Raw genomic sequence first — 25744 nt, forward strand, 5'->3', positions numbered from 1 at the left:
ATTAAAATCAATTGAGTTAATTTAAAATAGAAATTAAAATCTTGTGAATAAGACATGAATGATATCATTTCAATGATATTACTACAATATGTAAATGATCACAAGCATTTTAAAAATATTTTGCAAATTAATTTGAACTTTTTGAAATCGTGTGACGCACAAACTTTGCCTCGAAGACCAATTAACTTATTTATAATAGAGCTATAGTTAAGTCAATGTAGAAATTTTAAAATTTTCAACTAACTTATCAATTTTTATAATAAAAATTCGTCTAAATAAAATACTAAAAATAGAATATTTAATAAATTAATGCTTTTGTAGAACAAAAATTTAAGTTTAGGAATCAAATCTGTAATAAAATGCTATAAAGACTAAATAAGTTCAAAGACATTTTGCATAGGAACTACTATATTACTATATATATCTATCTATATATACATATATATATATGTATATAAAGAAGCGTCATAACAACAAAATGAGTTTAAAGACATTTCGCATGGGAACTACAATATTACTATTTATAGATAAATATATCTACTATATATATTTATATATATAAAGAAGAAATTATAAAAATTAAATTTATAAAAAAATAAAATAATGTTTTATAGCAAATATTTTAGTTCTCGTAGCATATTATTATCGTAGTATTATACTTTCAGCCTATCCAATGCGAATACCTTACCCATATACAAAAAAATGTGTTCTATAAAACTATACACAGGTCCGTAGCCAGAAATGGTTAAAATAGATAGGGAGCGGTGGTGTTTCAGATAATTTCAGACATGAAAAAAAAAACTAATTTTATTAAACTATCATTGTGCATAAATAATGGCTACGTGCTCATTTATAAACAATTGGAGTTTAAATGATTTAAAAATATATAAACTTTCAATATATAGTATGTTTGATACACGTTATACGTCGATTAAAAGCCACAACGAAGGACCTTCTAATGCTGAAGAGTAGTGACATCCGACTTGTCACATGGTTTCTCACTGGACATTGCAGAGTAAAATCGAACCTAGGTATTAGAAGAGACGATAACTGCAGACTTTGTTACGAAGAAGAGAAGACAGCAGAAAACATTCTGTGTCACTGTGATAGTCTCACCATACACATACTTTAGTACATATCAACTGCCTATCCACGTATAACGGAATTAGGCAACATCTCTCCAAGGGACATAATGACGTTTTCAACTGTTACTCGTCTATGGAACTAAAGTGGGTTTGTAACAATAATCCTCAAAGGATGCAGTGACATGGTGACAATTTTCCAGCCCTTTTAAAATGTAATGTAACATTTGATATTGAAAATATATTATAGCAAATTAAAATTAAAATCCCTAAAATTAATACCAAATAATGTTTTCAAATTTCAAACAAATTATTTTAATAAATATCGCAGAAATAGTTCTCAAAAATAATTATATATTTTTTTCTAAATGTACACTTCTTTTTCTATACTTCAATATATATCGCTTTTAAGATCTTTACTTATTTTATTAAATTTTTAATATTGTTTGTAAAAAATATATAGAGATATATATTTAAATGAAAAAAGTATTTTTCATTTAAATATATATCTCTATATATTTTTTACAAACAATATTGACAAGTAAGGATTTAACAACCTCACAGTTACAAGGCAATATTTCGGTTTTAAGCTAATCTTAAAAAGTATATATAAGTTATCATGTCTAAATATATTTTGTATTGCAGAATTGTTCTTTAAATATTGCAACAAGTAATGTAAAACAAATTTAATCTTGAAAAAAAAGTTTATACGTTATTCTAGACATTTATACATATTAGCAATTATTTCAGTCTTTGCTCTTGATAAGCGTGATGGAGCGTGTATTAGGCACAAATATTATTAAACAGCATTCTTAATTAATCTAATTAATTTTCGCTTCAATTATTCAACAACTGATAATTAAATTCTATATTTTTATTTATATCCTTCACAATTGCTATAGAACAATTCTATCCATATTTATATCCATCTATCTATCTATAGATACAGTCAAACTTTCATAACTCGAAGAAAAGGTTCGACTTATGTATACTTCGAGATAAAGAATTTTTTTTGTGATTGTATCTAATTTGCTCTATAAACCTTGTTGCACTCTATTAAGTTTAAGTTATAGAAAATTTGAGTTATAGAAGTTCGAATTATGAAAATTTGACTATATATTGCAATTGATTAAAATCTTTTAAAATAGTTTCATTTTTGCTTCATTGTAGGCATAATTATTTATGACTTCTTTTACCTTTAGAATCTTATCCCGATAGTAAGAAAGATCTCCGATTTTCTTCAATTTTATTTCATAGCTTTGACTCTGATTCAAATAAGTGAGGGTCTCCTCATTATTTTTGGTTGCAATAGACGTTGCTGCTGCCAAAATGTACTGAAATCTAAAAATTGCAAAAATAGGGTTCAATATCTTCTAAAAAATATAAATAAGATAGTTTCATACTTGTGATCGTCAGAATTAGTTGTGGCAATTGGTAAGTTCTCAATTTTATTGGCATCAATTACACTTAATTGCTGAACGACGACATTGCTCTGTGCTGCGGAAAAAAAACATAATTTTTTTTTTATAGATTTATAGATTATTTATTAAAAGCTACAATATTCTCATTGAAAACAATTACAAATATATTTTTATAATTTTTAATTTAAACTTAATTTTTTTTTTGTACTTACATTGTGTTTTTTCAGCGCTTGGTGCATTGCTGTTGTCAAAATCTGGAACGTCATTGATACGCTTATCGACAATTGTCAAGTTCTGTTCAAAACCTTGTTGCGTACTCTGGGGCGAGCCACAACTGCACGATTTGTCGTTCACCTCATTTTTTGTTTGATCTTGATTATTTAATGTTGGATCATCTGCTGAAGTTGATTTGTCGGTCTTTGATATATTCCCAACAGTGTTTGAGTTCAATAGACTTTTGTTCACCTTTAATTGCTCAGTTTGAGGCTCTTGTTTAAGCACGGTCAGGTTAGGAGAGAACGACAAAAATTCACTTCAAAAGGAATTACAAACGGATTAATATATATATATATATATAGAAAAATATGCATATGTAAGATAAGTATATACATTTAGAACAATACTAAATATCGAGAGAACTTACTTATTAAGATATGAGTTGCTATTAAATTCTGCATTTAAATCGAATCCTATATCATCGGCCCAACTACCGCGACCTGCAATAAATAAGAAAAGATATATAAAATAATAAGTTATTTTAAAAAAAGTTTGCAAATATGACGTATATTTAAAAAAAAAAATTTAAGTCATTATGTCATCAAACATCTATTTCAATTTTTATATTAGAACATACATACATATATAATATACATTAATATTTATAGAAATACGTTACTAATTCTATGAAGAAAAAATTAATAAAAAAAAACAATTTTATTTGTTCATCAAATACAAAGTAAATTATTTAACTCATTTTTTCTTAATGAATTGAATTTTTTCTTATTGCTTTGGAGACACTCACTTCTTTCTCAAGAATTACCACGTGTTAATTAATATATATTTTTCTAAATTTCAATTCAAATATTTGTCAAGATATATTTTAATTAACTGAAAAAATTTGATGAGTGTTTTATAGTTATTATCAAAATACATATACATTTGCGTGTTCTTAATCAAATCATTTCTGATTAAATATACATTTTTAAGAAAATAAAGTAATATATTTATATATACATATTATATGCATAACATATATATGAATTTGATTTCATCGCTAAAATAATAATATTGGCGGAACTTACGAATTAGGTCAAGTCTTTTTAACATTAACACAGAATATAAAAACTTTTTTTAAAACGTTAAACACTTTTAATGAAAGTAATCATAAAATAATAATAATAATAACACATTAAAATGGTCTTCGTGTTTAAGCTCCACACTATCTCTTAGTGTGGTCGTATATTATTTTGAAGTATGTAATATATTTATAATATATAAAGTTTATTAACTGCAAAGCTTTTATGACTTAATAATCCATAATTAACTTTAAAAAATGCGCAATGTGTATGTTATCTTGATACCATTGTTCTTTACTTTCGTATCTTCTACCGGCATTTTTGAAATTAGTAAATCATAAGTTCTAAATACTAATTTCACAAATGTTCAGAAACATAGCATAACGATATCAATAATTATACTTGTTTGCTTTATATCCTCTTATTTTTCATCCTAGCAGTCGTTGGAAAGTTCCACAATCCCCGATATATCAGATATCGACTGCCTAATCATATACATTTATTTTGTTTAAATTCTCTCCTACACCATAGACCGATCTATCTATTCCTTGTTGTCGATCAATAACTATATTCACTTGCTTTAATGTTCAATTTTGAATCGTGATTCAGTGCTAACATAATCAAAACGTATGATTATTCCCGATTTGATACCCAGGCTTAGGCACACGCATACTTATTTGCCTCCTATATCACTGATTCAGCTATTTATTGTTGTCTATGAATAACGACAATATGAAAATTCATTTTCGTTACATTTTCTTCTTTCTTATCGTTACAGTCCTTGGTGGATTATTGCTTACATAACCAATGCGTTCCATTTTTCCTGTACTGATACACCATTTGCCCAATCACGCACACCCATCTATTTTTATCATGACTATCAAACGGAACCCTTTTATCACCTTAGTCAACTCAAAGGTTGTAAACTAAATCTATTTTAGCACGTTCTTCTCCCATGTTTTACGGCTATTTACTACATCGCTAACAATTTATATATATATATATATACGCAGACGTCCAATAGTTTTTTATCAAAGTTACTAAAAACATTATTTGATAGAATTGACTTTAGTGATTTGTATAACCTAACCTAGTACTGTTAGTTGACTAAGATCTTTTTTTTTATCACTTCCATCAAATTCTAATTTCATAAATACAAAAAAATTTATTAATAATAATATGTCACTCAAAGTATGGAAAGCTTTAGATTTATGCGTAGTATTTTAACAAAGAATCTTTATACACCTATCCTAACTAAGCTAATTATTATCAGCAGTAACGAATGTAACAAATTTGTCATTAAGGACATTCTGGAACGTATCATCTGTTTCTAATGGTTCTCACGAAAATAAAATAGAATTATTTGGAGCTACTAGTTTTACAAGTCTTTATTTCGTTCTTTATATTGGAGTGTATAAGCATACCCACTTTAAATAATATGTATTGTCATTAATAGCATTTATGCATGCTCCAGCGAAAAAGGTATTTGAAGCAATAGTTACAGAAAGAAGGTGTAGAGGTAGACCGTGTCTCCAGTGGTGTGATCAAGTTGAGGGTGCACTAACCAGACTTGATGTATGAGACTGGAGAAGGCGAGCACGCAGCAGAGGCGCAGGACCAACATGCTGCGTAAGGGGTAACCCGGTAACGGGTTGTTATGTCCAAATAAGTAAGTAAGCATGGTTTTAATATCAATCTTTTAATGCGAGCAATCTCTTTTTAAGGAAATTATCATAGCTTTTTAAATTCAATTTTAACCTGGTACAACGAAATACTAATTTATCTCTGCAGAAGGAAACTGCTGCCAATATTATCTGCTCGTACCCTGCAGGGGTACAGGAAACGATTCTAGTATCTAATTACCAGTACCTAAATACCTCTATACCTCTACGGAATGAAATTTCAGCCAATTTTATCATTTTGTTACTCACAATTGCCAAGAAAAGAATCGAGTATCTTCATTCAACTTTATTACATATAGTACAATTATGGCTGAATTTTGAAACTAAAAGATATTATTAGTTTTAACAATCTTAATCTATTTAAGAAAACTTAGGAGATTCTCTCCAGGAATATCATAATAATTCTTATAGACACGCTTTAAATAAAAAAAATTCCTATTATATTACAATTTATCAGATAGTTTTTAATACGCCTATCCCAATTGCAAGCACAGCAGGAAAACCTTATTAGATTATATAACATCTATAAACATCTACACTGATACATTCATGATTATTAGATGCAATTAACAGATAGTTATGATACTAGAATTACTTTAATTCTTCTACGAGTATTAACTTATTACTTGACTTACCGGTTTGGTTTTTATTAATGATTATTTTAATTTATTTCATTTGACTTGTTAAATGAATTAAATTCCTACACGATTTTGTATTATATTAAAACCACAATAATTTCTTATGGCTTATAATAAAAATATTTTAATAATTAAAACTAAGAAGAAAAGAACTTAAATACAAATTGTTTATGAAATATGTAACTTAAACCATCGATAATAAACATATAAACAACATTAATGCGTATTAAATCTCGGTTAATATGTAGTAGTAGAAAATATATATACATATATATATATATAATTATATATCCATACACAGTGGTGGATATAAGGGGGTTTCGGTGTTCAAACCGGCTATCCTCTAAATTATTTCGGAACATCCTATACTAGATATGATTGCTATTTTTTCAGTTCAAGTTTTTCATCCAATCTTTGAATTAGTTCCAAAAATTCCCCCCTTAAATGAGTCTCTGTATACGCTCCTGTATACACTTATATGTAAATATATATATATATCATTAATTTCAAAACCCCCCTTAAATGAGTCTCTGTATACGCTCCTGTATACACATATATGCAAATATATATACATATATGTGTTATTAAAAATGTCTGGCTATTTTGATCGTTAGCATAGTCGTCATAAATAATAACGATTAGCTTCTGCTAGAGTACTACATATACTCGTAATTTATCTACAAAATTCTAACAAATGAAATAAAAAGAAATTTTATTTAAATTGTGTTTTAGATAAAACTTGACCGACTGTTAGGGAAAGACGTAGATGACGTTATAACTTGATTTAAAAAACAGAAACAAAACATTATAAAACAAGAATAAGAAAAACAACAATAAAAAAACATACCACCTGAGTTTATTTGATAACACCCGAATCGTCGATTAGAATTGCGGTTATCGAAATTCATAAAGTAATTATTTTCCATTTTAACAAGTTTATTTTTGTGCGATTATACTCGTATTATTGTATAGTTGTATAAGCACATTATATGTATAAGTACACATAAGTACACATATTATCTTGACTTTTTAGTCAGTAGTACTTAGACTATGCAAAATTTGATATAATCGTACATTGCTGAAATTTCGAAAAGAAGTGCGTCAATAAAAATCGATTACGCCGCAACTTATCGAACACTTATCATTTTAATTTCGATTGTAAATATGTCACTAGATTTTATTTTTATTATTGGAACTGATTATAAATTTTCTCTTTTCTTTTCTTTAATTTTTAAACGAAAATTAAAGTTTATACAACACTTCAGACATTTAAATTGATATTAAATATGAAGCGGCGAAGTGAAAAATTTGTGTATGAAATTTAAAGCTCAAAACACAATCTTATTTTCATATCATTATTAATAATATAAACATTAAATAATTAACACATTAACAATTATTGTTGATTTGGGTTTCAAAACGTATTTAATTTCAATACTAGTAGGTGCATTTTTTTTTCTTTTCTGACTTTTATTTATTTATTTTTTTTTGTACTAAAGTTCAAGTATTTATTTCTCAAAATGGCCCTTTGATTTAATTATTTTCCGTTGAAGTGAATATATATTTTTTTATATGTAAACATGCTGATATATGTACCAGTGTAAAGACTACGTTATCACATAAATATAAAATAATTTATTTCAAAATATATTGTTTTATTTTTCGAATGTGATTTTAGGTTTTTATAAAAATAATTTTCAATGAAAATGGAAATATTCTATATAGATGAGAAGTTAGGTATTACTTCAAAGGGATGGAAAACTGTATATAGAAAGCTAAAAAGTTGAAAATGCTAGTGAACAATTCCCGTCGGTATAAGTAATTTTTATCAATAAAACAAAAGTTCTGTCAAAAAGCCGTTAAATAATTCCCAGAATAATACACTTATAGGAAATCCATTGTAAAATCAACAATAATAATATTTAATTCTATTACCTTTTAAGGTACGCATACAATTTTCAGTGCTTACATATTTATGTTTTCACAACATCGTAAACATATATAATATGTAGGTCAGGTTACGTTGAAGTGTTGGCCTTGTGCCCTAAGCCCACTTAGGCGGGTTTTACACATGATACCTGGCTTGTTCGCCGGGCTCACATCCTTGTTATTACACATCATGTACAGTCGACATTTTTTTGAACACTTCTCAGCAAAAAATTAGAACAAATATATTAATAAAATACAACAAATATACTACAAAATAAAATCGTGCTTACATTTCAACGATGTTTTCTCCTCTATCCCATAAAACAGAATGAAATTTGCATGGAAGCCGACAAAAATCTGATTATATATGAAAAAAATAAACGAGCAAGACTGATGAAAAATCAAAATATATTGATTTCCATCGCTTCGCTTGTCATTCCTGCAAATGTTGGTATTATATTGATTATAAGCATCATGTGTTATATCCTATTTAAGCTCAAATAATGACCCATTGTAGTACCACAGGTTTAACGTTTGTACCATGCGCCGACTAGAGGTCAGCATACGAACAACACGGAAAGACACGACTCTTCCATTAGATAAAGATCAACCAATCTAACAATTCTATAAACTTGACTATGCAAGCAATTTTACAAGATAACAGCTCTATTAGGTCGGTAAGAATAGGGGGCTTAGAAGATTTCAAATCTTCTCCTAGTTAATGATGGACACTGATACATGAGGTGTGGGGCACAGCTTTCTATATACAACATATAAAAATTCATAATTTTTTTACAAAACTGTAGTATATTTACTACTACTATATTTTTAGTATACCATATAGTAGTATACAAAAGTTATGCTACAATTCAATGTATGACTATAAATCATTAATGCAATATTTTTTTTTTTTTTTTAAAACATACATTTATTTATTGCATCTTCTCTTAAAATGAGACTAACAATAAGTTGTAAAATCTTATAACTAATTACATAATGTTACAAATTTTTATTTTAATTATATATTGTATAAAATAAAATAAAATAAGTAAACCTTATATCACGAACCTCACTTAGATTAATGGGTTAAATTTCATTAGAGTGAATGTTAGATGGTTTCTTAAGAAAGTGGTTCCACTTTAACAGATTACTAAAAAGAAAGGTGCGGTTTTTACTTCAAGCTGTTGAATATTAATTAACGGATGGACGGTCAGCTCTTTTTAGACGGGAAGTAATGGATAAAAGTGCGAGATTTCTTGCTAAGGGATTAACATGCTCTGTCAGCCTTTTATTGTATTTTTTTCTTATATTGTCAAATTCAGCTTTAACTAGGGGAATTTGTAGATCTCGGTGTATACTTTCATTCCTAATATACCATGGGGCACCAGTGATTATTCTTAGTATTTTTGACTGAGCTCTTTGTATAATTTCAATATTTGAAGCACTAGCATTGCCAAATAGCTGGATACCATAAGTCCATATTGGTTTTATGATGCTGTTATACAAGAGTACTTTATACTCTAGGCACAGGGAAGATCTGCTATTAATGAGCCAATGCAACTTAGAGGCTTGGAGCTTCATCTGAATTTTTTTGGCTTCAATATGTTTGCGCCAAGTTAGTCGTCTGTCTAGGTGGATACCTAAGTACGTTATATTATCTGCTTGTGGTATGGGAATGTTGTTTAGTAAAATTGTTGGAGATGTACTCCGATTTAAGGTAAAAATGACGTGTCTACATTTTACTTCGTTAATTTTAATTCGCCATTTTGACAACCATTTCTCCACCCGATATAAGTGAGATTGAAGTTGGTTTGAAGCTAGCACAGCGTTTTTGTTTCGGCATAAAATTGCCGTATCATCGGCAAACGTTGTGGTGATAACTGAACTACTTATCGGGATATCAGATGTGTAAAGTACATACAATATAGGGCCAAGAACACTTCCTTGTGGAACGCCAGCTTCTATTGGGAAATTATTAGAAGTATATGATTTGCATTTCACTTTAAAGCTTCTATTATGCAGATACGATTCTAAAACTGAGTGGACATTTGCAGGTAATGAATAGCGTATCTTATATATGAGTCCATTATGCCATACTTTATCAAATGCTTGTTTAACATCGAGGAATACCGCGGAACAATATTCTCTGAGCTCAAATGCGTGTCTTATTTCATTCGTTATACGATTCACTTGCTCAATAGTTCCATGTTTTTCCCTAAAACCAAACTGGTGGGAGGGTATTAAGTTTTGAACGTCAAGGAACGGTTTTAGCTTTAAAAGCAGTGCTCTTTCAAAGAGTTTAGAAAGGCATGGCAGTAAGCTTATTGGCCTGTATGAAGAGGCAAGCGTGGGATCTTTACCTGATTTATGAATCATAATAATCATGAATGTTTTCCACTCTGTTGGATAAAAACCAAATTTAATAATAGCATTAAAAAGTCTTGTGATAAAATTTATAGCCAAAAGGGGTAAATTTTTTATCATGATGGGTGAGATATTATCATATCCCGGTACCTTTTTGCAATCGAACTTATTTGTGATTATTTGCACAAAATCATTGGCCGTGATATGCATGTCAATAGATGGTACAGGTAGATCCTGAGTAGGAAAGTCATAATGTCCTGTTGCAGGATTTGATTGGAACACCTCTTTTAGATAATCAGCAAAAACGGTAGATTTTTCTTCATCACTTCACGCCCAGTTTCCAAGAGAGTTACTTATTGGAGAATCAGAGTCTATGGGAGAATATATACCTTTGCTAACATTCCACAAAGATGAATGGTTTTTGCCATTTGAACATAGGTTTTAAATATAATTATATTGCCTGACTTTGACTTAATTACTTAATGCAGATCTAAGTCTCCTTTGGGATTCCTTAAATAAGTTTTGTGCCAAAGGGGACCTAGATTTTTGCCATTCACGCCTTAACCTACGTTTTTGTAAAACTAAATTCTCTATGTCACTATTTGTAAGTACTCTATTGAATCTGTAAATTTTATTGCCTTTAGGGGTGGAGTTTTCTGCTGCTGAAATCAGAATTGAGTTCAAAACCGAGGTTGCATCCTCAATATGAGACTTACACGTTATCTTGTAATTTGTGTAATGTGTGAATTAATGTACTTTTTATATTTGACCCAGTTTGTTCTAGGACTTGTAAGGCTATAGGAACAGTCGTATAACTGAGGACCATCAAGTAAGCAAAATGTGACTGGGAAATGGTCAGAAAACAAATCGCAGCTAGTGTATGTTGAGATAAAATTTTTGCTTATGCCTTTGGTCACGGCGAAGTCTATTAGGTCTGGTATTTTATTGTTATCAGCAGACCAATATGTTGGCTGCCCAGGAGAAATTACGTCTAATGCATTTTTTCTATTTAGAATGGAATTGTGGAGCTGTTTTCCTTTTGAATTACAGAGTCGTGAACCCCAATACGTGTGCTTAGCGTTGTAGTCTCCCGCCGCAGATAATCTTTCACCTAGAGTTAAAAAGTAATCCGTAAATTGGGTCTCAGTAATGTTGAAGCGAGGAGGGCAGTAAACTGCTGATAAAGTTAAATTTTTTCCTTTGTGCTTAAGGCATATTGATGTTGCTTGCATATAGTTATGAGCATATGCACCTAGAAAATTGTGTTTTAGACGCCTTCGTATCAAAATACCTGTACCACCATGTGCTTTGCCATCTGGGTGATTGGTTTTATAGAATAAATAACCAGGAATAGAAAAGAAATTTTTGTTTGTTAGATGTGTTTCTGAGCGAGGCATTACATCCCCACTTTCTCGGAACATAAAATTTGTGAGTTCAAGTTTATGTTGGCTTAAGTCGTTTGCATTCCATGTACAAATTTTTAAAGTACTTATTTATTAGACAAAAACATTTGCATTAATTGGCTTTGCATTTTAACTATCTCGTTAAGAGTAGTTTGCATGATTGACATGAATTGAGTTAAGCTTTGGGTGAGAGTGGAGATCATTATTTCCAAACTATTACTTTGAACTGGAGGGGCTTGTTGCTTGTCAGATTTAACGACATTAGCATATGAAACACCTGGTGTAACAGGCTTAGAAGTTAAAGGTTGAGGTACTTCAACTAATTTAATGGTGTTGCTTCTTGTAGGATTACGCAACGCTTCCTTCTGCAGAGCTAACCTGTGCTTTAGTTCTTTATAAATAGGACAGCCTCTGTAGTTTGCAGTGTGATTTCCACTGCAGTTGCTACATTTTTTGGAGTTGGTATCCTTTAATGCTTTTTTATCGCATTCGGAACTATGGTGAAGCTCGCCACAAGCTACGCACACTGTACGAAGAGTGCAATATGACTTAGTATGGCCATACTCTTGGCAGTTTGTGCATTGCACCGGACCATTCCTTTTGTGGGGCTCCTCAACGCTAATTCTGCGGTGAAGTAAATACTGTAGGTTGTAGATGGGATGGCTCTCATTTTTTTAAGCTTAGAAGCTTCCGGGTGAAGTTCAACTTTGAACATAGGTTGTGGGATTTTATCTTTGTTAACAATATTTATTACTGCTCTAGCGCTAAAGCCTTTTTCGCTTAGGGCATTTGTTATCTCAATGGGTTCTACATCTGATTCGATACCTTTAATTACGACAACAAGGCCCTTACTACTCTTTAATTGGTATGTGTAGTAATTTTTTTTGCTGTCTTCGAAATATTTGGTTATGACTCTAAAATTGTTTTCAGTGTCGATTTGGATTTTGGTTTCGTGTATATTGCCCCTAGTTATAGGAACAATATGAAAAGTATTATTTCCAATCAGACTTGCAAGGATTGTAACTAGGTTATTTGAGCTGCGTTCACGCAAGTAGATTGGAGGCGGTTTAAAATTTTTGTTAATAGGCTGATTAGCTTCTTCTGTAGTTTCAGCTAATTCAGCAAATCTATTGCCAGAAATAATGTTTGTAGTTGCACTATCTTTGATAGTTTTAGTTATTTTAGCACTTTTGAATTGCTTTTTTGAGGACTAAGTTTGCGTTTCATATTTACATAGCGTTCTATGCCTGTTTGGACCTTTATTTTATTTTTTGGACTCGCTAAGTCGGAAAACGCAAGCGAAGTTGCTGAAGGTGCAATGTTTGACAAGCTTTTGTCAGTTTGTGTAGTTTTCAGAGGCAACGTATTCGATGCGTCTATTACCAAATAAGCATTACGTTTACTTGGAATGCTTATCGTATGTCTTCTAACTAGATTTTGATTGCTCATTTGCATACGTGGTTATATATGCAAATAGCAGGTGTGCTATAAGATTTACTTAATTTAACTACTATTAATATTAATTGATATTAAATTAAATTAACTATATAAATATAAGTAAAATTAAATTAAATTAATATAAAGAAGAAAATAATGAAAATAAAAATGAAGATGTAAAAATAAAATGAAAATGTGTAAAATATTATACTTTATATTCTAATAATTAAACATATAAATAAAAACAAAAAGAGAGAAAAAAGAATAATAATTATACTAAGAATAATAATAATAATAATAATAATAATAAAAAAATAATAATAATTAATAAAATTAATATCTTTAAATTCCAAAATCCAATGTTAGCACGTATGTTGGTTTTGATGTTGTGTTGTGTTGTGATGAATTGCGGGCTTCCAATTACAGCTTTTGTGGAACACGTTTGTAATAATACTAGCTGTCTCTATCAGCACTTTTTTGTTTTGTTTATATATTCACAAAACCGCACTGATATTTTGTTTGAATGCTTGCTCACTTTTTTTATTTTGAGCTTTAGAAAATAATTTGCTGTCTCTGTCAGCTATTTGAGTTTTTTTTTATATTAAAGTTGTGCAAAAATCAACAAAAATCGAAAAAGCGCGCGCTATTTTCAAATTAATATTTTATGCACTTTTCACTTTTAGGAATTGTTTTTTTGTCCGAGAATGTTCTGTTTTTTATTTTTGTATTAATAACAAAAGTAATTCTTTTAAAAGTGATTGTTATTTACTTGTTTTTATACTGAAATTTAAATTTTTCCGAGACCGGCTTAAAAACACGTCCGCTCACTAGAAAGTTCATTTAGAAACTACGTTCAGTGATCCGTAATTAGTTTAAAATTTGTTTTCAGACAACCGTAAAAATACAACGAAATCAAATACTCATTTTTCTATCAGCATAAAATAAAAAAAATTACTATTAAAATATAATCAACACATCACTTAATAAGTTCCCGATCTAATTAGGAAAGACTCGAATTGATCTGGATTTGAATTTTGGAAAAATGGACTTTATTTATGAACACATTTTCCTTTAAGAGTGCTACATTCAGTTCAAGTTCTCTAAATTGTTGATGTCTTTTTTGTAGAACCATTTTTTTTTGTACTTAAAATAGACCCCCGCTTCTCAAAATTTGACACGTTAGTGTCAGCTAACGTGGTACCCACTTTGGAACATCTTAGGTATGATAAAATTTAATAAGACTATTAAAAATTAAAACAATCTATCTTTAAATATGTTTAAGGTGTTATTTATCTAATTTAGCTTCGCTGTATTTTTTTAAATATCTATCTATCATACGGTTGTTTTCTAATACAATTCTCAATTTTCGATTTTCTAGAGGTATGCAAAGCGGAGTGAAAGGAATCTTATGACAAATGATTCAAATACGTGCAAAAGTATATAAAACAAAGAGGAAATTACTTGGAAAAGCAATATAAGTATTTTCAATCAACAATTACTACTTGCGATTTACGGTGCTGTTACCTGGCTCTTCTAAAATGTTTATTTCAATGCATATATTTATGTCGGGTATTGGCTGCTCATTTAAATGACGTGAACACGTGAGCTGATATAGTAATTGAATATAATGATTAATAAGCAGTTTGACATTTGTACTGTGTGACTTTTTTACTTTTTAAAATAATTTACTATTTTATACATCTTGACAAATTTTGAAATGTATCATAGGTAAATAATCATAGAAATAAATAAAATAATCATCCAATCTGGTTTTACCGATGTATATCAGTTTTATTTCTCATCAAAGCACTAATTATTTTATTTACTAATTGAATTATGAAAATTTTGATATATTTATTTATGTGTTCATATTAATTTATTTTTAATTTATTCATAACATATATATGAGTAAATACTCGCACATTATTACCCATCTCAGGTAATAAAGATATTAATTATTTAATTAAATCAAAAGCACCATATTAATGAAAATAGATAACTTTATTACACCCTTTGCACATATGGTATGAAATGGGTATGCTTTGTTTGTAAAAGTATCTATACTACTGCGAAGGATACGCTAAACACCATATGCTCATATATTCTAAATCAGTAGAGAGCACTACATTTTAATGGTAATGAACTCCAACTCATGAAAGAAAATTTGTCGATTTCGGAATAAAACACATTTTAAAATCAATTTTGGAAAAAATGAAAATCAATTGTTTCTTCTCTACTAAAATCTACTAAAAACAACTTTGTCATTCCATATCCATTAAAACTTTTATATGAATGGGCATATGAAGTTCAACTAAACAGGCAATTGTGTGAACGTATATAGCAAAGAGTATTACAAAACAAATATGCTTACAATGCTGCAGATTAAACAGCCCTGTTCTAGATTAACATAACTTGAGAAAACAATTTAAACATCCCTGTCATTAATATTTTTCTGTTTTTTTGTCTGTTTGTCAGACTATTAACCCTTAAATACTAACCTTCTTTAAAAAGTAGTTCTCACTTTATTTGTATCTTTATAAATAATCGGTCTGTTCCACCAGTTATTCACAGTAAAAATTGAGTAAAACACAAGTAAAGTACAAACTGGGGGCATAACATAAATAAAGTGCCAAATTACGTTCTTTACACAGATTTCCATGGAACAGCTTTGTGTAAAATCTGGTGAAAACATCAGTGCAGCGCAAATAAACAATACAAAAATTTAAATTCAAACCAAAAGAGCTGATTCACACATCAACAACAATTTTACTTGAAATAAAATGTACGAGTAAAGTCTTTGTAGCATTTTCACATTTCGACAGGGTTGTTACGCTCTCTCAGATGCTCTCATTTACTGGAAAATTATACACAGTGTTACTCAAAGTTACTACAAGTAGCTCGTGGAACAAACCTAATATAATATAATGCTATTTGCATTACTAATTATGGCAAGTCAAGGAAATCATTGTTTTTTTTACAAAGAATAAGTAAATTTTACTTATGGTTAGTATTTACTTTTTTACTTATTACATACAGATCTACTCTGAATCCAGTCAAATTGAGTTCTTAAATTAATAAATCTGATTAGTTATTTTACTCTTATACAAAATTTGGACTGAATATAATTCTAATATGATTACATAGTTTAAAAAATGTTATAGTGTATTTTATATTAAATAATTAATTTACTAAATAAAACTCTACTGTTGCTTCTTACAATACTTTTTGTCTCTTGTTTTTGATGAAACTATTCTTGACTTTAACCCACATCCGCCCAAAGATTTTTTTTTTTGGAAGTTTTGGTCAAAATGTTTTTTTAAAGCTTAATTAGTAAGGGGTGGGAGGTGTGGTGGGAAGTCACAAATATTTTTGTAAAGCTAAAGCTTCATTCATTCAAAGTAATGACATATATAAACTCTAAAATTTTTCTAATATAAACAAAAAATCCATGAAAAATGGTAAAATTTGCTGTTCGATTAATCTAATGTTGGGCAGATATGGGTTAATATATATTAAATTATCTTTTCAAGATATCTGAAATGCTGTTCGATTAATCTAATGTTGGGCAGATATGGGTTAATATATATTAAATTATCTTTTGCAAAATATCTGGAATGCTGTTCGATTAATCGAACGTTGGGCAGATATGGGTTAATATATATTAAATTATCTTTTGCAAAATATCTAAAATGCTGTTGGATTAATCGAACGTTGGGCAGATATATGTTAATATATATTAAATTATCTTTTGCAAAATATCTGAAATGTATGAGTGAATTTTTTTATTGGTATAAATATACAAATTTCTTAAGATTTAATTGAGTAAATAATTCATATGGAATATGACAAGATTTAATTAAAAATAAATTATTAAATAAATAGCAATCAGCTGTTGCAGCAGATAGTTTTTAACGTTTCTATTTGAAGTTAGGAGAGATCATTCGATTAAAGTTCGATTTTACTAAAAACAAGTTGCTCGGTCAAAGAACTATGACTTTCTTAATAAATATACTAAAAAGTTTATTGATTTAATAAAAGCTGCACATAAATTTGAATAAATAATTTTTAAAAATTTTCTTATTTTACAATGTGTTTCATGATTTTAACTAGTTTATCAGGTTTTCCTTTTAAATGCTAACATATTCACCGACAAAAAGAAAACGACTGCATCTTAAAATGTATCTCAAACTCACAAACTCGCATGGATTCCAATAAGTAGGGAAAACTAAATTCATTCAAGTGCATGACTGTACCAAGCTGATAACGAAAATTGAAAGCTGGATGCGACCTTTTTCGTCTGCTCTTGATACGATTGCGCTGATAAAATGAATATGAGACGAGTAGACTTGAGTAGAATTGTCTATACATTTACACAATAAATATGTGCGAGAGTATATTATTTTAAATTAAATACAAAAACAAAACAAACTTATATTTTAATAAAAAAAGTCAACTACTATACTATTTTCTTATGACATGTTTTTTTGTTTTTGTTTTTATATGATAATGATGAATTCTTATCAGGTGTTTACTCTACTTCAAACAACACTGTAGGAGCGGTGCTATCGTGATAACTGCGCTATTAATGTAGACATAATACGCGATTACTAGAATAAATTTTTAACAAAAGAAAGAAAAATTATATTTTTTTGGATTTTTTGGATTTTTTGTATTTAAATAAAGTTGAGCAAGTTAAAATGTGAATTATTTCAAATCAAGATGATAGTCGAGAGAACGAAACAGTTTTGAAAAATAGTAATAAAGTCAAAAATAGTTAAATAAATTAAATTAAAAAATTATCACAATTTGCAAATATGTGAAAATCAGAAAACCTATGCACGTTTTGGCAATTAGTGCAGCAACGTTAATGGAATCAATTGTTTGTAGTTCCAGGTACTAATTATGGGAAACGTCACCAACGTGTAAGACTTATTTGAAATAATTAAAAATTGAATTAATTTCTGTAACTCTATCACATCTGTAAGTTGCGTGCTTATGTTGCTGATATTTTGATCAGATAACGAATTCATCTGTTTAATAGCAGACTCTTTCCTGTCTTTAATCTAATAAATCTATCTACTCTGCCGACAAATTTCATTAACTGAGACTAATTGTTACTGTAAATACAAAATGTAACAAAATATCTATATAATGCGTTAGACTTTTAGACTTTTCAAGCTATTAGTTAGCATGAAAATGTTATTTAAATTTTAGTGTGAAATCACGATAATCATACGAAATTAAAAAAAATTAATCAAAAGTAATCAAATTAATTTAACCGGTGGCTTTGCCTCTATGAGCTTTAACTTGACTAATTTACACTTTTTGGCTACGATGCCAGCATTCTTCAATTTTTATATATACATGTATATTAAATACATCATTTTTATATAAAATACATGCGAAAATTAGGTGTGTCCAATAGATTATTTAAAAAAACACACTACAGTAAATATATATTAAATTATTTAAAAAACTACACTTTATAATAAAACATTTTATTGTACTGTAAAGTATAGTATAGTACTTCAAATATTTAAACTAAATATTAATTTATTAATGTTATTTTTGAACAGTTCGGAATATTATTTAGATAAGTCTAATTTAGAGGTTTGTGTGGTCTTTGTATCCCAACAATAAGATCAGACTATACAAAACTTTTGGTAAATCACTCATTACGCAAAATTGTTAAAGTATTTTATCAAAATATAATTTCAAACGATCGTCTATGGTCTCTAACTCAGCAAATACCCATGAGAAACGAAACTAAAAACCGAAAATGGGAATGGATCGGTCACACTTTGCGCAGACCGACTGACGACACCACAAGAATGGCGATTGAGTTGAACCCGCATGGAGAAGACAAAACGACACGGAAATGTCACACATGTGGAAAGACTGGGGAGAGTTGAAGCTATTGGCCACCAATCGTACCGAATGAAAGTTATTTGTTGCGGCCCTATGCTTCTCCTAGGAGTTAAAGGATTAAATATATATATACAAGACTTAGGTAACTAAATATTTATGTTTATGTATCTTGTAAATGACCACACGTTTTTAAATTTTAAATAAAAATAAATTTTGTTATACTCGTAATATGAAGCAATTTAGGGTTTAAATTCTGTATTTTAATCGTATTTTTTTTTTACACTCTGTGTAATATTAAAATGCCAAACTCACAGAGCACGCAGTGGCTTAATTACTTCACTTCGTACAGTCTGTCATTCGATCGATCTGAATCAGAAATAAAAGCCAATCAACACAACATATTATAATCTCAAAAAGTGCGATCTGTAGCTTATAACAATTTTTGCATAAATATATTTATAATACCATTTACTATTTGACTTCGAACAATTACCTGCTCTGATACACTTAATATGAATATGAAATAATTATAAATATGCCTATGCATGCAGAGTTATTACGAGTATAAACAAAGTGTAAAGCAATATTTATCGACAAACACTAAGAAATTACACAAACATCTTTGGGTTCAAAAGTAAAAATAATAATGGAAAAAGTAGAACTAGAGTTCTGAAGAGTACTATTTATGTATAATTTAGTAGAATTATAATTGAAAATTATAAACTAATGTGTTGGAAGTATTAGTACAAAGGATTGCAACACATTTTGTTATAAAAATACGAATTCTATATATTCAGAGAAGAGAAGAATGTTCTTTGCCGCTTTTTTCATGAAAACCACTGCAGTGAATATTAGTGAATGATAATTTTCATAGAAACTTATGATATGTTTAATATGAATAAATGTAAGCGAACATCCTTAAAATTGAGATGATAAAATAAGGATTTAAATATAAATAAATATAACGTGTATAGACTAAGTTCTTGAATTAATAATAATAATAATAATAAATATAAAAAAAAGTTAGGATTTAATTTAAAACAAGTAAAAAATACATAATTTTACAATATATATTTATGTAATAATAAGAATTTAAAAAATTTATGAATAAATTGTGTCAACTCTTAATTAAAGTAGATTGAAATTTGAGGAAACTTTCTGAATATTTCAATGAAAAATGATATATGAAAATACATAACAATGTAAGAGTAACAAATTTATAATACGTATGAATGTATTGCATTGACTCTATAAAAGTTTCTGAGTATTAAATCGTCATCAAACTGCATAATAATGAAGTCCAATTTTTAAACGAAATTGCATCGAACGCAAAAAAATGCTGTAGTCTGAATTTTAATTATTTTTATATTACGAGTACTATATGTTGTTAATCAACTTGACAATATATATGTACACATTTTGAGTAAATTTAACTATTATGATCTCATCAAACAATGTCAAATGGAACAAAACGTTTAGGAGCGAAAAACCATTTTAATATCAACAAAAATTTTACACTACTAGGTCAACCATTGATGGGTTAATGTTTTCTGCACATAATTAAAAAAAATTTTTCTTAAGATCAAATTTACATTTCGAACTTCCTGATTTCGGCAGTGTCTTTCAACTAAAAATTTATGCTATTCAGATAACAATGTTCTTTGGCCCATATTTACTTTGACAGCCAGGCATCAGAGGAACTTGAGTCTAAGTGAAAAATATATGTAGAAAGAATTTGTGAATATATGGGCTTCATAATTTTTGTAATCGCCTTAAAAGGGTTAAAAATTTCAATTCTAAAAATTTATTAAATAATCAGAAGAATTAGTCTTATATCTGTAACACTTTAAATATAATGTTAGTTGGTTATGGCCATAAGTTTCTAAATATAGTGAAATTGAGTAGCAGTTCAACATATCTATAGTTTTCAGTTATAGAGCACAGCGGTCTAAAGGAAAACTGTATAGCAGACGAATTTGCAAGGAAAGGAACTAAAATTAAATTATTTCCCAAAAATGAGAACAGATTGGATCTGTAGCATTGTTGAAAGTTATAATTAAAATATGTAAAATATAAAATAAAAATAAAAAATAAAGTAAAAAATAAAATAAAAATAAAATCTAAATAAATATAAATGAAATATGCTCACGGAAATAACAATTTTATTAAGATAACTTCATTTCAGGCGAAGAAAAATCATAACCCGGACTTTGTGTTATGGGTCAGCATTCCTCACGAATTAATATTATCAATCAAATGATTATTACAGAAGTTGTACCGATTAGAAAGAATTAACCATCAAATATCTATATTGTTCCTACTTCAACTGACTCTAATCCATTAAATATCAATAATTCTTTACATAAATGCCATAATGTCTTTTACACGTTATTATTAGAACTATGTAATATAAAGTTTTAAACGTATTGTACAGTAACAACAACTATTTCACAAAATTTTAGGAATATATAAACTTTTATAATAATAAATATTTTATTCTTAATATTAATGAATTAATATTTATATTATTTTTTTGAAAAGACTCTAAAAATGTTATGCTATAATTATTATATTAGATATTGAAAACTTCTCTATAAGCTAAACTAAATAAAATGATTTACTAATTATTAAATAAAACTAAATAATAATTATATATTAATTAATAAATAAATTTAATTAATTAATAATTCTTAATTAAGATTTGATGCCACAAAGTGTTCTTATTTCTTAGTTGGTGTTTTATGAAGTTTGGAATAAATAACACACAAAATTAAGAACTATATATTTAACGTTTCGATGAACTTGAGATTTAATAACATTCACATTTGTACATTCACGCATATATATATATTTATATATATCACGCATATAATGTAAGCAACAATAGCAGCAACAATCGACAATGAACTTGTCTTGTTAATAAAAAAAAATTGCTGTGGAAGACCTATTAATAAGTTTTAGTTTGTAGTTCAAGGTTTAGCATTTTACCATATGGATTTTTTAACAACTACTGAATGTTGTGATTGTGAAAACTTCCTACAAAAATTTACTTCAATGTTCAAGCTCACATTTTGTTTGATTAAAATGTCAAGTAACAGTATTATCATAAATGGAGCAGTGCAAATTCACAAGTAGTTGTGAAAGGCCCATTACATCCACAAGAAATCACTGTGTAGTATTTGATCTAGAGATGTCATATTATCACTTATTTCGAAAATCGAAAGTGAGAAGTAGACTACAAACTGTTAATTTTCATCGCTACGGTCACATGATAAAAAATTTTTTTGGCTTGTAGTAAAAGATATGGATTTGAAAGGTATGTGGTTTTAACAGGGCTAAGCCATAAATCACACAATATCTGCTGTTTTGATTTCTTTGAACTGAAAATTTTCCGAACGTCTAATTTCATGTTTTGGTGACTTCAATAGGCTACCTGTAATACGTCACCACTGGAATTTTTTGTATGAAGTTTACGCAAAGGATCGTCTTAATGAGGATAATTTACAAAGTTTGGATGCTTTCAGAACGAACAGAAGTCAAGTTATGACCAATAAGTACTATAGAATGTTCAATAGAGAATATTTAAATAATTTAATATTTCACATAATATAATTTATAGTAGGGTTGTAATAATATATCAAAATAAAAATTTTATCAAAATCTCAATTAGAAATCTATTTTATTCACATTTGCTTTTGGAATTACAAAATGAATTACCCTATAAATAGCCGGTAGGGTAGTTCATATATCCAAAAATTAAGAAAATTGATTTTTAAGCTGAATTTTATTTGTAGTTAAATAGTTTGTGTTATATATTATATTTTTTTTTCTATAAATAATATAGTTTCTAACGAAATAAAATCAGATATCAGATAAATTACGGTGGATGTGGCAAAAGTTTGCAACTACAATGAATTCACAAATGAATGAATTAGTTTATTGTTATCACTAAACAAAAACCTTAATTTTTGTATTTTTTAGATTTTTTCTAATTCATTTCGTAGTGAAAAATAGTATTGACATTTAATTTATTGCTCTTCTTGTCAAGCATGACAATTAGTTTTTTCAAACATACGTGTTAAACCAGTTTAACTCTGTGGAGCAGGTTTAAGTGCAAGTGCTTAAACGTGTTGTTAAACATGTTTAAGCTCATACAATTGTTAGTCTAAACGCGTTCAAGACCGTGTTTAACCCTAAACTGCAAAGGGTTGCATTTGAGCTGCTTATTAGTTAAAGGATTTCAAAAAGGTTGGACTAAATAAGCCAACAGTGTTGTTGTTTCATATGTTATTTTTAAAATAAGCAGTTGTTCTTTTGTAATATGCTCACAGAAAAAAGACCTTAAATTGAACATATATAGATTATTTAAAACAAAAATTTCGTAGGTACTTCCAAAAGTCCTTCACAATAGACGAATTTTTAGTCCTGGCAACCATATGATTTGAGCTGCTTATTAGTTAAGGGATTTCAAAAAGGTTGAACTAAGTAAGCCAGCAGTGTTGTTGTTTTATATGTTATTCTTAAAATAAGCAGTTGTTCTTTTGTAATATGCTTACAAAAAAAAGGCCTAAAATTGAACATATATAGACTATTTAAAACGAAATGCTTTCGCAAAGAGTTTTTACATCAAACATGTTTAGCAAAAGTTTATTTAAAAATACCTTATGTCATATAAATCTCAACAGTCTAACACTGCCTTGTGAAGTCAACTGCCTTCTCTTCTATTTCTGAAGCATCTATTAAATACGCTTATACGACTATATTATTGTTTGAGAGATATAGTGACAAACCACTACTATAGTGTTTCGTCTATAATTAGAATTTATTGAAAAAACTTCGTAAATACTATTCGAGACTCAATTATAAATTATAATTATAAAGTTTAACTAGATAAAGTACCCTTCTCTTAGTTGCTGAGTAGTAAAATATGTTCAGCAGTGCAGAAAGCCATAAGCCATAGATATCAGGATTTTAAGGCCATTAGCGAAATAAGTTCGTGTATTAACATAAGGCCTATGCTAATTGTTATTGTTTTTTATTGTTCGCTTCAATTCGGCGATAATTAATGAAAAAACCATTTTATATGAATTAATTAACGCTTTTAATATTGTGTGGTATAAAGAAGTGATGTTGATGTATAGATTGTTGTTGTGTTTCTTAATATTTTTTAAAAACAAGTTTTCAAATACTGTATTGTATAAATTTTATTAAAAAACTCAAAAAGCCAATACCAAATTCAGGTTATTTTCAGCTGCACTTCAATTGGATGAGAGAAGAAAAATGTATTAAGAATTTTTAAACAAGTTTCTTTACATTTGAACGTCGAAGAAGTTACAAGAATCGAACTCGAGCCCGCGCACGAGTACAAGAACTTTGGCTGGTCGAAGATATTTACATACATTCGCTTACAGAAGGCGTTTGAAATATAGAGGAGAATCAAATGGAGTCTCAGTTTGGAGTTTTTATTGAATGTATTATTTATGTTTATAATAATTCAAAATTTTTTAAAAAAAAGAGCGAAACATGTTTTCTCAACCGGAATGGTGGTCAATATGAGAATTGATGTATTTAAAATTATGTTATAAAAAATTAGAAGTAATTTTCCACTCGTTTACAAACTTTGTAAATAATATAAGTGTTTTTCTGTAACTTATTATATATTTATATATATATGTCAACTTTAAAAAAAAATTTTTGTAGAAATACATTTGAAAAGATTATATTTTTGCAGTTGGACCTGAAGATGACGTGATCGCAAAATTACAGTTTTGCGTTTTTAAATTAAATTACAATGCTAAAAAAATTAAAGAAACGTTAAATGTTTTCGCGACTATTTTAAAATTACTCTCTTAATTTGTATTTAATTATAGTTACTTAAAAACAAAAGTGAACAATAATTATACATTAAGTTCAGTATTTGATGTCGTGTGAAGCTTTTCATTATGAAATAAAATAAAGATAAATAAACAAATAATAAGTGTTATCGACCATCAATTATTAAATTTAATTAATTTATACTAAAGATGATCAATTAGATATTTGCAATTAAAAAATTAAATAATTAAATAAATAATAGACACAGTTACTTTATTAATTTATTAAAATGAAACCTAAAGTACTATCGTAATCAAGTTCCTCTATGTAAACACGACTATCTATCGTGTTAATTAAGTTGCATTTGAAAACGTTAATTAGTTGTACTATCAAAATTCTTTTTGGTTAATAAAAATTATTTAAATATTGTAAATATTTACATATTTCCCTTATCTGTATTCATTTACAATATTTACAATTTGTAAATACTCCGTGAGTAAGGCCTAAAGTAGGTTTATGCATGCGAGCACGAGTAAAAACTTAAAACCTGCTTTAGTTTCGGTATTAAAATATTTTCAAATCTGCATAATGAAAGGTCGTAATGCAAAACTCGTTTCAAAGCGGGTCTTCCCCGTTTTGTATTATAAACAAAAGCTGTAAACGTTTTTAATATAGAAAAAGCCATTAAAATTTTTATTTCAATTTTATTTTTAACAGTAAGATATTTCAAATGTTTGTAAAGGAAAGACTCACAATTTTTCTTTTATTAAGATATAAAGTAATCATTCAAATCGAAAAATTATATATAATA

General features: G+C 28.3%; 1 protein-coding gene across 2 annotated transcripts in view; it reads right to left on the reverse strand.

The window, feature by feature from the left end:
* LOC119675181 (upstream-binding protein 1-like) overlaps positions 1-25744 on the reverse strand; it is a 52303-nt gene that overhangs the window by 9810 nt on the left and 16749 nt on the right. For both annotated transcript variants that reach the window (XM_038086368.1, XM_038086370.1), the window contains exons 4-7: positions 3147-3219; positions 2716-3035; positions 2486-2579; positions 2279-2423 (exon numbers count right to left, since the gene is read on the reverse strand). In XM_038086368.1, the coding sequence (XP_037942296.1) occupies positions 2279-2423; positions 2486-2579; positions 2716-3035; positions 3147-3219 (632 nt within the window). The remainder of the gene's footprint in view (positions 1-2278; positions 2424-2485; positions 2580-2715; positions 3036-3146; positions 3220-25744) is intronic.

Source organism: Teleopsis dalmanni, chromosome 2 (genome assembly GCF_002237135.1).
Source record: "Teleopsis dalmanni isolate 2A chromosome 2, ASM223713v2, whole genome shotgun sequence".
NCBI classification, from domain to species: domain Eukaryota; kingdom Metazoa; phylum Arthropoda; class Insecta; order Diptera; family Diopsidae; genus Teleopsis; species Teleopsis dalmanni.